Genomic DNA, 12579 nt, shown 5'->3' with positions numbered 1-12579 from the left:
ATGGTAGCCGAGCGAGCACTGCAGGATGGCGTGGTTTTTAACTTGGCTCTTGGGAATCGAGCAGCGGACGTTGGGTGGGAGTTCTTGACAAAATTTGACTGATACCTTGGCTGTTGAATGGACATACACCTTCAACATGCTTTGCTTATTTGCGTTGCGTTTGGAATATATCCGCTCTCCTTGCTTTTGTGATTGCCTTTTTCAAAATATCGGGTTTTTTAATAGGCGGCTGGGTGGTGGTTGGGGGGGGTGAACTTGAAGTGGCGGCCACTTTCGTCTGTCTGGCTGGTCCGGAAGCTTACGCTTCTCCTCCGACGAAAGTAGGTCCGCCTAGTTGTTTGGGGCCTAAGCGTGTTTTTCTTTTTATATTTGATTAAGAGAGGGAGGGGCTGAAGAGAAAGGGTTCAAATTCCAGTGCCTTGAACGGGAAATGCATGAAAAACAACGTACTGAATGCGAAATCGGGAATTCGAAATTTGGCTAATACGGCATATCTTGTGTGTGTGTGGAGTATGGTTCCGGATAGGAATAGGAAATAGGAAATAGGAATAGGATACGAAACAGGGGGGACAAACAAACCTTTTTAAATGTAATACCAACCAACCAACCAAATCATAAGTATGGCGCCGACAAGACAAGATATTATGGGGATTTTGTGATATTTTGATTTTGTGTTTTGATATTTTGAATGTCGCTGAGGGGGTGGGGTGTGATGATGCCCAGAGGACCGGCTGAGCCTTCTTTTTGACTTACATGGCTTTTTGTTATATCGAGAAAGGGAGCAAGCAAGCGAGCAAGCGAGCAAGCGTGTGGAGAAATGAGTTTTTAGCTGGTGCGTACCTATCCTAATTATATATGTCTTAACAACGCGACGACCAAAATCCTCAGTTATTGTGTAGTAAATGCTCATGGTTATTCCTTATCATATCAGTGCTCTCATCACTTTCTTAATAATAATATTGCCCAACACCACGCATGACTGAGTATTCCAGCTATAAAGAACTTTCTCCGTGTTATCTACCTCTTCCATACTGGCCAGTTTCAATGCCTTGGTATTATTGACAAGTAGCTGTTTTATTGAACGCTTCATTCACAATCAGGGATTTCATCTATTGTCCTAACATATCCCACTAGGATAGCAATAATAGGGGCATGAAAGATATTGAAATGTATTTCAATCGAAAAGATGAGGGATAAGGGGTTCAATACACCTGAAAAAGGCTACCGCACCGGTGAGGGTACTTGCTGAATCTGAACCTGAATATGAGCTTTGAATGAGATACCGAATAGACGTACGACTTCTCGGACTTTTCTAGCCGTTATATAACTCTCGCCAGGAGGCTAGAGAGGCCCAGAATATCGGTAAATATAAAAAGGTTTCATGTTTCTATAACTAACTGGGTATTTCCAACACATCTTCATCGCTCGGCGCTCTCGCAGCCCAACCCTCCTCTTAAAAACTCCAGAAACGGTCAAAAAATAGAGATTTAACTCTTGATTTCATTTAAAAATTCCTCGCCAGTCGTCGCCAGATACTCAGTTTCTTCGAGCTCGTCAGTCCCACTTCCGAGCCTGAGAGATACTCCTCTTCGGACGAGGCATCGAGATCCACGCGTCTCCCGGAATCCAGGTCAATCTCCTCGAGCTTCCAGAATCGCGTCTTGTTGATCAATTTGTAGACGATATATATGATGGGGAATAGCGGGAGGAGGATATATGCATCCACGAAATTCCCGGCGTCGAAAGGGGCGAGGGTCGTCCAGCCTTGGACGAAAGCGAGGAAGATATTTGCTCCCAGTCCGAAGTATGCGTTCCAGGGATACCAGAAGGATTTGAAAGGGAGGGAGTCCACGTGCCGCCCTTGGGCTTTCCAGGCGCTCCGGAAGCGGATGTGGATGAATGATATTGCGCCCCAGACCAGGAAGGTGGACACGCCGCTGAGGTTGACGATATAGCCATACGCGGCACCGGCACCGGTGTTGACGTTCATCATAGATAGGGCACCGAACAGATTCGTGAAGATAATCGCATAGATAGGAACGCCTCTGCTATCCGTGAAGCCCAGGAATTTCGGTGCTTTGCCGTCTTGGGCCATGAAGAGGATGGTTCGGGAGCCGATGTAAATGGAGCTGTTAACGGCGGACAGACAAGTAGCGAAGATGAACGCATTAATGAGATGGACACCGCCTTCCCAGCCTGCATTTTGGATAGCGATCGTCATCGGGGATTTCAGGGCTCTGCTGCCTCCCTTGACTAAACCCTCAGCATTAGATGGGCAGGTTAATCCAAAGAAGAATGCTGAGCCCATGTAGATGAAGATGATGCGCCAAAAGACCTGACGGATTGCAAGTGGCACCGCACGGCGGGGGTTCCGCGTCTCTGTAGCAGCAACGGCCACGGATTCGCATCCGGCGTAGAACGTAGAACAGAAGACAAAAACTTTAGCTACACCGCCAAATCCACTTGCAAAAGCGCCTGGATTATGCCAGTATTGAAAACCCAGAGGTTTCTCCTGGCCCTTGAGCCCTCCGGCTGCGTAGACGATGGCGAACAAGAAATAGGCCACGAGACCAGCGAGTTTGAGGAGGCTAGACCAAGTTAGAATTTTTATCTATATCTATCTATCTCTCGCAACGAAAGAGATAAGGTAGGGGGTAAGGGGTATCTTTACGCAAGCCAGAACTCCGCCTCGCCAAACGCCTGAACACCTAGGAGCTGGAATGCAAGAAAAGCAAACCAGAAAATGAGGAAGTAGCCCCAAAGCGGGACTTTATCACTCCAGAAGACGAAGATGGACGACACGGCATTATATTCGTTGGCCAAGACGGCGGCCCAGATAATGAAGTAATTCCAGCCAACGGCGACACCAAACGCCTTGTCGACAAACCGATCCGCAAGGTGGGTAAAGGCGCCTCCGCTGGGATAGAGAGTTGTGAGTTCTCCTAGTGACTGCATTATACTGAAGGCAATTATGCCAATAACACCAAAGCCGATCAGGAGAGCGGCTGGCCCTCCGCTTGCCAGGGCACCGCCGGACCCGACGAGCAGGCCGGGGCCGATGATTCCTGCGAGGGCCATCATGCTGAGATGCCGGGTCTTCAGGCCACGCTTGACGCCGCTCTCCGGGTCGAACTCTGGGGCGGAATCCGAGACATGATGCTGCGGATGGGATTTCTGGATGTCGGGATCGGACATGACTGGACTGAGTGGACTGAGTGGACTGGCTTAGGGGCTCTGGACTGGCTGGCTATTATGGGAGAATGCAAAAGGCAGGAGGAGCAGCAGCAGCAGCAGGGAGGCGAGGACGGTGACAAGTTCCTCGACCCAGAAATAGGAAAGATGGCCATGGGGGACGACACTGCCGGTGTGAGATTATATGGCATTCTGGAATCTAGACCAAGGCGCTCCTCGCGGGGTGGTTGGCCCAAGCTGCCAAAACTGTGGGATGAAGAAAATGATACGAAAGCGAGCAATGATGTCGCCATCTGCAGCCCAAGCGACGATTTTGCGACGGCGCCCCCCTTTTCTGCGTAGCGAGTCGTCAGGAGAAGGCAGCGGGCGTGCAAGCCTTATGGGCCCTGGCGATGAAAGAGAGGCAAAATACCCACTGTCTGCTTCTAGTTGCGCTGCAAAGTACAAGCATCTCATTTTGGTTCAAGTCGCCGTCAGATGCAGCCAATAATGCCGTTCGCAGCATTCAAGAAAAGCGCGTTCGCCGCAAGAGCGAGATCATCCCTGTGCAGTATATCCCCGGGGCTTGAAAGCGAGGCCACTAGGTTATTAGACTACGGAGTAAACACCGCGGCTGAGTCTGTCGGACTGGCATGAGGTAAAGCTAATAATAAACTAGAGAGTATGCGTACAAAGCACACGAGTTGCCGTAGGGACGGTGGAGTATCGGGTTGCGGTGAGAAAAAAGTGCAAGTATTTCGAGAGTGAAGACTCTGTAAAGGGCGTGGTGATGTAGATGTGGTGATGTATGGACTGTCTGGTTCTATGTTGGCTGGGAGACGGAGATAGCCTTACCTGCGAACTTCATACATAAGACCATGTTGTAACGCCTAGCAGTAGACTAGCACTCATAGTGCCTGGTTTGAAGCAAAAGCTGCCTCGTGCGCAACGCCTAAACCACTCAGCTAGTTAGCATGTCAATAAAAAGAAACAAGACAAGCTTTGCCCCCACGCCAAGAGGAATTCATACTGGAAGAATGAAAGTCTTTTGTTTTCTAATCGTGCGGAGGAGGTGTACACAAAGGACTTTAGGCTATATTGCTCTGACATTAATTTGCTGTTCTACGGAGTATGTCTGCCATAGAAACCTGTTAGCCGTCGCAATCGATAATCGCTAAGTCAAGCTCTTCGCAAAACCCCGTCGCCCATGACTCGTTGTGGGCACGGCAATCTGTCAGATCGGTCGCAGGAGATCGATCCAACCCCTACCCGCCTTTACCGCCGTCGATTTACTTTAAATGCCGAGCAGAAATAGGGAGGACCTTTATCTAAACACGTCCTAAGCTGTTGGGAAAATAATTATGGTGAAAGCAAAAATGAGGGGTCATCAATGGCTTGCAGGGCGGGGCATGGATTGCGCCCGATAACCTAGATAACCTTAAGTTCCAGTAAACGAATAGGCCGAAAGAACTAAAGTAGACGCAGGTACATACTAGATAGAACCCGCGTGGAATTAGGGTGATGACCCGTTTGCGGGATATATATATGTATATATAGGCTACACGTGTGTTACACCTGGCTAAAAACTTCCCAGCCTGCTTTTTCTTGTAGGACAAGCATGCAGGTACGAAGTAAGCAGCAAGGAAAACGAGCGCCGAGAGTTTCTTTGACAGACACACAGTTACGAATCACCACTTGTCTAAATATCGATTAAATCTTTTTTTTATTAATAACATAGCAATACAATAGTTTAATGTAATATGTAGGTCTTTCGAAATCACTGACACCCGCCAGGTCGTACAACCATATAATGCGCCTTTTGCCGCTGGCAATTCTGCGCCGGATTTGCGATGCAACTCCAAATAATCCCAAGATTTCATCTATGATGATACATCTGATTTCCCTGCGAAGCTTGGAATTATCTCTGCGGTTCGCGGCTGTTGTGATATTGTGTGTCACCACCCAGCCAGACCTCTCCAAGCCAGTTGGGGCCCATCGCCCCGTCGTCGGTTACACTTGCCTCTACTTCCGGTGTTGCAATCCTGATAGATTTCAACAACGCCCCTAGAACTGTGAATCCCATATCGTAACTGCCGTTTGTAAATCAACACCGCCGAGTGATGCCCTAAGTCTCCAACCAGGGTCCTTTATCAAAAAGAGCAAAAGGCCGTTTCCACGTAAACAATCAAGATCATTGATCCCCATTACGCCCACATCTCAATTGGCGGTTTCTCAGGCGCCTTCGGAGGCCGTTTCTCATTGGCTTCTACCTCGTAATAGTCGATTACGCTTGAAAGTTCCTGTGGTAGGGCCGCTGGCTTTGGCGGGAGTGGAGGTGGGGGTAAGGAGCGTTCGGGGCGGGGCGGGATGTTTTTAGTAGATCCCAGCTCATCGGAACTGCCATCTCGACGAGCCGCTCGTCGTCTGCGAAACATAAAGCAAACTACTATCATACAGCAAATAGCGATGACTGCAGCCGATATTCCAACGCCAAGCCCAACCTTCACTCCGGTACTTAAAGCCGATGCTGCATCGTTCCTTGATTGCTCTGCGGTTTGTATTCCAGAAGTCGAGGCTGCTAGATTTGGGCCCGTGGCAGTCGGACTTCCTGAAGCGCCAGTCGGTTTGGTCCCGGTTGTGGTAGCCGTCGCTGAGGCGTCTGCGAAGACAAACCCATTCAATTGGTTACCATATACTCCGACATCAGTTGCTGTGATTGTAGCGGTCGTTATGTTCCATTGATTAGGACCAATGGATCCGGTCTTAGCAGTGATAACTTGGCCACTCGTCAATCGAGAGAGGCACTGCCGACCAGAAAGAGGTGGCAAAATCTCCCCTTGGAAGGCGTAGTTACTTGAAAATTCGTTTAGTATAATCAGCATTTCGAAGGGTAAAGCTACTTACCTCGGACAGCACGCAATCAGAGTTGTCCCTGCCTTTATATTACTGACTGCTGCAGTAGTGTAGGGTGTAGGACATGAAAAAGGCCCAAGGTTCAAGACAGTTGATGGAGCATTCTGCTGGGCCCACCATACTGTTTGTTCTGGCGCCAAACAGTTGCGGTAGGCCGTATCGATGGCCTGTCCATACCACGGATCAAATGCCACGATATTCGTAACGCTACCAGATATCGTTTCTAGCCTCAGCGCCGAAAGGCAACTTGACGGGTATGGTGAAGGCGCCGGTGTAACCAATGGCATCCAACTCGTAACAATGCCATTGTTCAATTCTGCCAAGTGAGTATTCGACATTATGAGGTTCGACAATTGTACGTTGATGTCGGAGGGGAGTGCAAGCACTCCAGATTTCGTAGTCGAACTTTTTGACAAGTGTGCCTGTGAATCCTACTGAAGATGGGACGGCGACCTTGCTTCAGATTAAGCAGACGAGAGCACCATCACGGTAGTTCATGTAGGCCATGATTCGATTAGGAGATCAACCACACCTCGGCCACCAAGTTTAGGATTCAGCCAAATTGCATGGGTTGAATCCTTCTCATGCTGGCAAATCATGACCCGTTGCGGAGGGCCTGCGCGGTTGCGCGGTTTCGCGATGGGGGCCAGAGCTCCGTAACAGGCCCGTGGTGAGAATCTTCTTGGAGATTTAGGGTTCTGAGAGCCAAAAGGGTGCCCACGTACCGAAAATACCGTCGTGGAGGCAAGGATATGGGTTCATGCTTGATTAACAAGGTCGGTCTATTGATCCAAAAAAGAATACGAAGTGCTCACCATGTGGAGGCTTAGCGTCATTCCGCGGTGCAGATTCCTACCTTCATATGAGGCAGTTACTAAGCTTTTGAGGCTTGGTCCCAAACAAGCCTCCCTTCAGCAGGAACAGATCCTTCAAATGAATGATGCACATCCCGCCCCCCTTGATTCCAAACCCTGAAACTGCCAGTGGACGGACTGAGGTTTGCGACGCGTCGCCCAACGCTAATTGATCGCGATAGCGATAGCGATAATGATCGGGATCGAGGCTCTTTGATACGATACCCACTGATGATTCCATCAGACAACGATTCGCAACAATTGATAAACTGAATCCGTCAGCCCTGGAACACTTGTCAAGCCGATCCTTCAAATCCAACGAGTCCACGATACCAACCAAGAAGTTCTACACGACCAGTAACCGGTAAGTACTATGTACCTCGCCGCGCCCCTACAGAATATCGATCTTGATCTGGTCATCCCGATCGACTAGCTACGCACGTACTGTACTGTAATCTCCGTCGTCTCCAAGACTCCAACTGCGGAGAAAGGTAATCCTCGTGCTTATCAAACTCTAATCTTGCCTTCGGCTTCCGGCTCCGCTCTTGCCCTCTTGCTCTCTTGCGAGACTACAGGTCGGCTGACCCACGAACTTTCATCCGAGTCCTGTAACATAGTCGACCGAACTAACGCCGGTACGCGAGGGTCACCGATAGCTTAAATATTCATAAATAGAGTATTATCAATAATACTTTGCTTTTAATTAAATTAAAAAAAAGATTATATTATAACTGGTATAAACTATTGTCAAGAATCAGTTATGTAACTGTCGTGTATCCTCTGCCATTGGCGCCGGCAGAACTCTGCCGAGCCCACACACTTAATTCAATCCAGTCAGGACGGGAGAGCTTCGCTCTCCTTCCGTTTCATCCACCTCGAATACTACCAATTGCTTCAATTGCTTCAGCTATTCGATCCCTAAATTACAACTGTGAGATCTCCAGATTACTTCCGAGCCGAGCCTACCTTGATAACTATTAGTATTTATTTAAGCTTTAATACTAATAACTTAAATAACTTTAAATATTAACATATTAATACTAATAGACTAACTATAAGTGCTAAAGTTTCGTCGTAGTTTTATTCAGCGAAGTAGATCGAGGACGCGCGCTGGATTTCGAGATAGGTCAGCCGAGGGGCCGCCGACCTACAACCTGCTCTCGTGCTTCCACCGTCGACTTCCTAGTGAGGGAACTTGAATGTTGAGCAGGATGAGATGAGCCCCCTTCACCTGATATCCGAAAAAGGAGGCGGGGAGAACAAGCGAGGAAAAGCTGGAGATAGAGCCCAAGTAGTGTTCGGCACAGCTTTGGGGGCGTTGGCTCGGGAACCCTTCTACCACTCGTATACGCTCGTTCACGATAGCCCGTAACTTTCGAAAGGTCTTTGACTCATTATTATTCATGCTATTTGATGTTGTGGGGAAGACCCACCCGCAGTTGGCTGTGCAGTTTCGACATTTGTTGTCGTTCGGCCCGTCAGGGGAACAAGGTACGTGCGAGATCCGTCGTGTCGGGAACGGCGACTACAGACAGTCACGTGGTATTGGTAAACCACTTCACACCTACCTGCCTAGGTAGGTAAGGATATTGCATAGAAGCGGCAGGAGAACGGGAAGACAATGCTATAATACACAAATATATTGAATCATTAGTTGAAGAGAAGGCCTAGTGGAATCAGAGTGTGGCAAGGCATGCTTTCCACGCGTATTTTCTTACAAATCACATGCACTTCCAAGTAGCTAACATTCATGATTGGGGGATTATACTTCTCGATACCCCTGCCAGTGGATATGACTATTGAAACGGGTTATAGGTTTCTAGCTCTAGTAAATGGGTGTGGCAACAAAGGGGACGGTCACATGACTATGAAGTAGATGGCATACACGTAGCCCTCTAGAACTTGAACGTCAGCTACCATATCTAAAAGCCAGTAGAGGATCAAGGAAGTAGCTAGTTTCTAATTCCTCCAACCCAATCCCCTCTAAATAGTACCACCGATACCACTTACTAGTTCATTCTCAATTACAACTTACCGACTATTATATGCTGGCTTGTATGCCGTCCATGTAACTTGTGAATATCCATCTTTGACTTGACCCTGTTATATCCGATTATATCTCTCTCTCTTTCAATCTATATGTTGCCATTGACAGACTCCATGTAAACTCTAAACTTAAGTCGGAAAGAAAAATCGTAAAATTACATTGTGTTCAAATACCCAACTGCTGTTCGGACTTTCCAACAAAGCGCAACAAGATTGAAGTGGGGACTAGTATGACTATCATAATGAGCACTTGACTCAATAGACTTCTGTTGATTCTTCCCCAAGGATTATTCCTTTCGCCAGAGCCGCTACCTTCACTATGTATTCGGTTCCGCCTGATGAGCCTCGATCGGCGTCGCGGCTTCTGTCGAGGTTCCTTAAAATGCCAGAGTCCTTCCAAATTTTTCAAAACCGCGGGTTTCTTGAATATGGTTAATATTTTCCACCTCTTAGAATTAGCGATGGCTATCCGCTTTGCTGCAACCACTGCATGCCTGTGATCCTCCTCAGACCAATCGTCAAATTGGTCCTCATCCTTCACCCGACGCCACTCCAGCAACATCTGGTACCACTCATCTTCTATCTCCATGGCGCGTAGGCATCCAACCTTTTCTTCTAGTTTCTGTCGGATCAATTGTTTAAGGTCAATTATCTGCTTTGGGTATCTTTTCCCAAATGATTCGGTGAGAACTGTGACCGCCGGGACTTTTCTTTCTAGATGATTCACCCAACAGCATGCTTCGGGGTTGGCACCGGCCGCGACCAGTAGGCGCATGACCTCTATTACGACAATATTCAACATCTGGCCAGGTTCGCAGTCTTTTTCCGGTCCGTAACCCTCATATAAATAGCGTAGGTACTGCTCCCACATTGTGTACTCTTGAACGGTGGCATTGGGGTCCGCCCCATGGTCGAGTAAGAGCCGCACAAGTTTAGAGCTGGCGGGTTGAGAGTCATCAGGAGGGAATCCCGCGCCGATAGTAGCGGAGTAAAGAAGCTGGGATCCTGCTTTACTCGCGAGTAGTTGCTTATCTTGTTCTAACCTCCCAGCTACAAAAAGGTCCATACTATAAAGGCCGACTAATGAAAGAAAATATGGTTCCTCATCAAGATCGAAGTAGCTCCTCATAACCTCACGAACCCAGGAATTAGGGCGTTTATATCGAGATTTCCCTTTGGGTATCGCACACATGCTCTCTATTTGATTTGCTGTCTCGTAGAAATTCTGCATCAACGAGGGGTGAGCTTGGCCTGAGGTGATCTCAGCTTTGGCCGCATATTGCATAAATTCCTTCTCAAGATGGGAGAGCCTAAAGCTGGTTTTTTGTCCCGGGAAGACTTTGAGCTGGACGAGAACCGACTTCATCATAGCAACATCTGGATTGAAGCCAGCTGCAGATTGTGAAACGATAGTCTCCCGGATTTTAGATGTTTCCATGAAGTCTTTGACTGTCTTGTGGAGAAAGTGAATACGTACTCGGTCCTCGGGACAATCTCCCCAACCGGTTCTGGCTTCTAGAAGGCCTTTGCATCTACTATTAATGCGACGGGTTGTTTCTTCGAGCCAGAAAGAAATTTCCGACTCCTCCAATGGCCGTACTTGTGTTGTGATGGCAAAATTGGGTTCTTCCTCTGCGGCAAATGCTAGGTCAAGCGGTTTTATCTCGGGATCCTGGCCCCGTTTGTGGAGTACTATTCGAAAAAAATGAGAAGCTTGTTGTTTGTATAATTCGTCAACATGTTCCATCATGTGAAAATAGAGATCCTCAAGATCTGCCGGTAGCGCCTCCAACCGTCTTTGGAGATCGAATATCTTATCACAGTTCTGAAGCCCTTCAAGTAATGACCTAGTAACTAGAATCACCCATAAAAACACACCGGCTGATTTGTTGACAATCTCTTTAACTAAAAGGAGAGTACGCTCTGGCTCGCGTTGCCCTAGTTTCAGAAATCTCTCACTTCTTCCAAACTCACTCTCGGTATAGAGCTTGATGTCGTTTTGGGTCAGATCCTGAAGCATTAATTTAGGATATTTACCAAAGGCGTCTTCAAACTCAAGAAGTGGCCTACTGGAGAGGCAGATTTTGACCATTGAAGAAGCAGCGACACCTCGGAATAGTTCAACAATCTCTCTATTGCTCCCATCATATTCGTCAAGGCCGTCCACAAAGAAGCAAAATTTCGCAGATAGGCCGTCTTGCTTCAATAGCAGGTCGAATGCTTGTATCAACTCTGTTCGACTCCACGGGGATGAATCGTCGCCAATATTTTCATAACATCGCCAACGAGACGGGAATATATGAGGTATAAGGTCCTCACACTGCGTTAGACATTCGTAGAGAAGGGACTGAAGCAAGCCAATTTGGGATTTTTGCATCGAAGTTCCAGCGTCCCAGAAATAGTAACTGGCGGTTATCAAAGGGAGATCCCCTGCCCATATTTGAAGTAGCTCTGTAGAAGTCGGATTATTGTACAGATATTTCATCAGGGTGGACTTGCCAGAACCAGCCTTCCCTGTGATCCAATATAACCCTTCCCCATGGTGGAGCCATTCCCTGAAGTTTCCCCAAGGCTGGCCTGCCGCGGGCTGGTATATCCAGTTAAAGGTCTCTTCGTGAGCAGGATGAATCTCTTCCTGTCGATCAGACATCCTTCGAAAACTAAGTCTGTCAAGAAACTTTTGTCGAAGAAGAGCAATACTCTCCTTGTCTACCATTTGAGTGACCTTGGTGGAGAACTGTGCCACATGGTTGGGGTTTTCTCCATCCCAGTGATGCTGTTGTATAGCCTTCAGGATCTCCTGTTGGTTTCTGTAGGTGTCTGCTCGGAGCGCAGTGAGATTTTGGTTTATATTGTGTGTACTTCTGTCCAAGGCTTTGAACCCCTGAAACTGATCAAAAGAGGCGCTGTTCATACTAGTTCTATATCCAGAGTAAGCAACTGCGTTGCATCTGTATTAGATATTCATACCTCAATGAGATCAGGAGTTCAGTATCAAGCGCTGCCCTGCACCCCGAAAGCTTGACCAAAACAACTTGGATCTTGTCCTCATCCCAAACACTTCTCAGAGCTTTCCTAAAACTCTTCCATTTTGAATGTTTAGCTGCAACCTTGAGCTTATTCAATGCACCAAGAAGTTCAGTAGCCACCTCACTACATTTTGTGTTGATCGCACCGAGCTCAACATTTTCTCGCGTTTCGGTGTTACTTGGGGAGTTTGGGCCGCCCAGGGGAAGTAAATGGTAGTTGAGATCGTTTTGTAGGTTCTCTGTCAACCCAACTAAATTTCTGGCAATGACTTCGAGATCTTGATTCCCGACCAACGCTCCGTCCGCCGACTTGTATATCTCATGGGTTTTGGAAATCAGCCCTACAGTGAAGTCCACGCATTGGATAATGTTGCTCGCAACACCTAGCGCGGTCAAGGGATCAAGAGGCATTGTAATTTCATATCTGCACAGAAAATTTACAATAGGAGTAGGGAGGAGATGACTCTCATTTTGTCATATGCAGTAGTAGGGCGCTGTGTTGAGCTGGCTGAGCAAACTTGCACTGCCGCTGACATTATGCGCCTGCTCCTGGGCGTATCGAATCA

The 12579-nt window shown here is 47.7% G+C and overlaps 3 protein-coding genes across 3 annotated transcripts; all 3 read right to left on the bottom strand.

Moving 5' to 3' along the window:
• Nucleotides 1-1504: 1504 nt before the first annotated feature.
• Nucleotides 1505-3195, bottom strand: BP5553_09239 (Amino acid permease; the record flags this gene model as incomplete). Its single annotated transcript, XM_032017862.1, has 2 exons — nucleotides 1505-2588; nucleotides 2672-3195. The coding sequence occupies 2 exons, from the start codon at nucleotides 3193-3195 to the stop codon at nucleotides 1505-1507; spliced, it is 1608 nt and encodes a 535-aa protein (XP_031865769.1).
• A 2180-nt stretch (nucleotides 3196-5375) lies between these two features.
• BP5553_09238 (uncharacterized protein) lies at nucleotides 5376-6422 on the bottom strand (the record flags this gene model as incomplete). The annotated part of the gene is made up of 2 exons (XM_032017861.1): nucleotides 5376-6024; nucleotides 6076-6422. The coding sequence occupies 2 exons, from the start codon at nucleotides 6420-6422 to the stop codon at nucleotides 5376-5378; spliced, it is 996 nt and encodes a 331-aa protein (XP_031865768.1).
• A 2728-nt stretch (nucleotides 6423-9150) lies between these two features.
• Nucleotides 9151-12424, bottom strand: BP5553_09237 (uncharacterized protein; the record flags this gene model as incomplete). Its single annotated transcript, XM_032017860.1, has 2 exons — nucleotides 9151-11905; nucleotides 11955-12424. 2 exons carry the CDS (start codon nucleotides 12422-12424, stop codon nucleotides 9151-9153), a joined length of 3225 nt encoding a protein of 1074 aa, XP_031865767.1.
• Nucleotides 12425-12579: the final 155 nt, after the last annotated feature.

This window comes from Venustampulla echinocandica, assembly GCF_003357145.1.
Source record: "Venustampulla echinocandica strain BP 5553 chromosome Unknown scaffold_10, whole genome shotgun sequence".
Taxonomy (NCBI): Eukaryota; Fungi; Ascomycota; class Leotiomycetes; order Helotiales; family Pleuroascaceae; genus Venustampulla; species Venustampulla echinocandica.
Note: the sequence above shows the minus strand (reverse complement) of the source record. Positions and strands in the feature narration are given on the sequence as shown.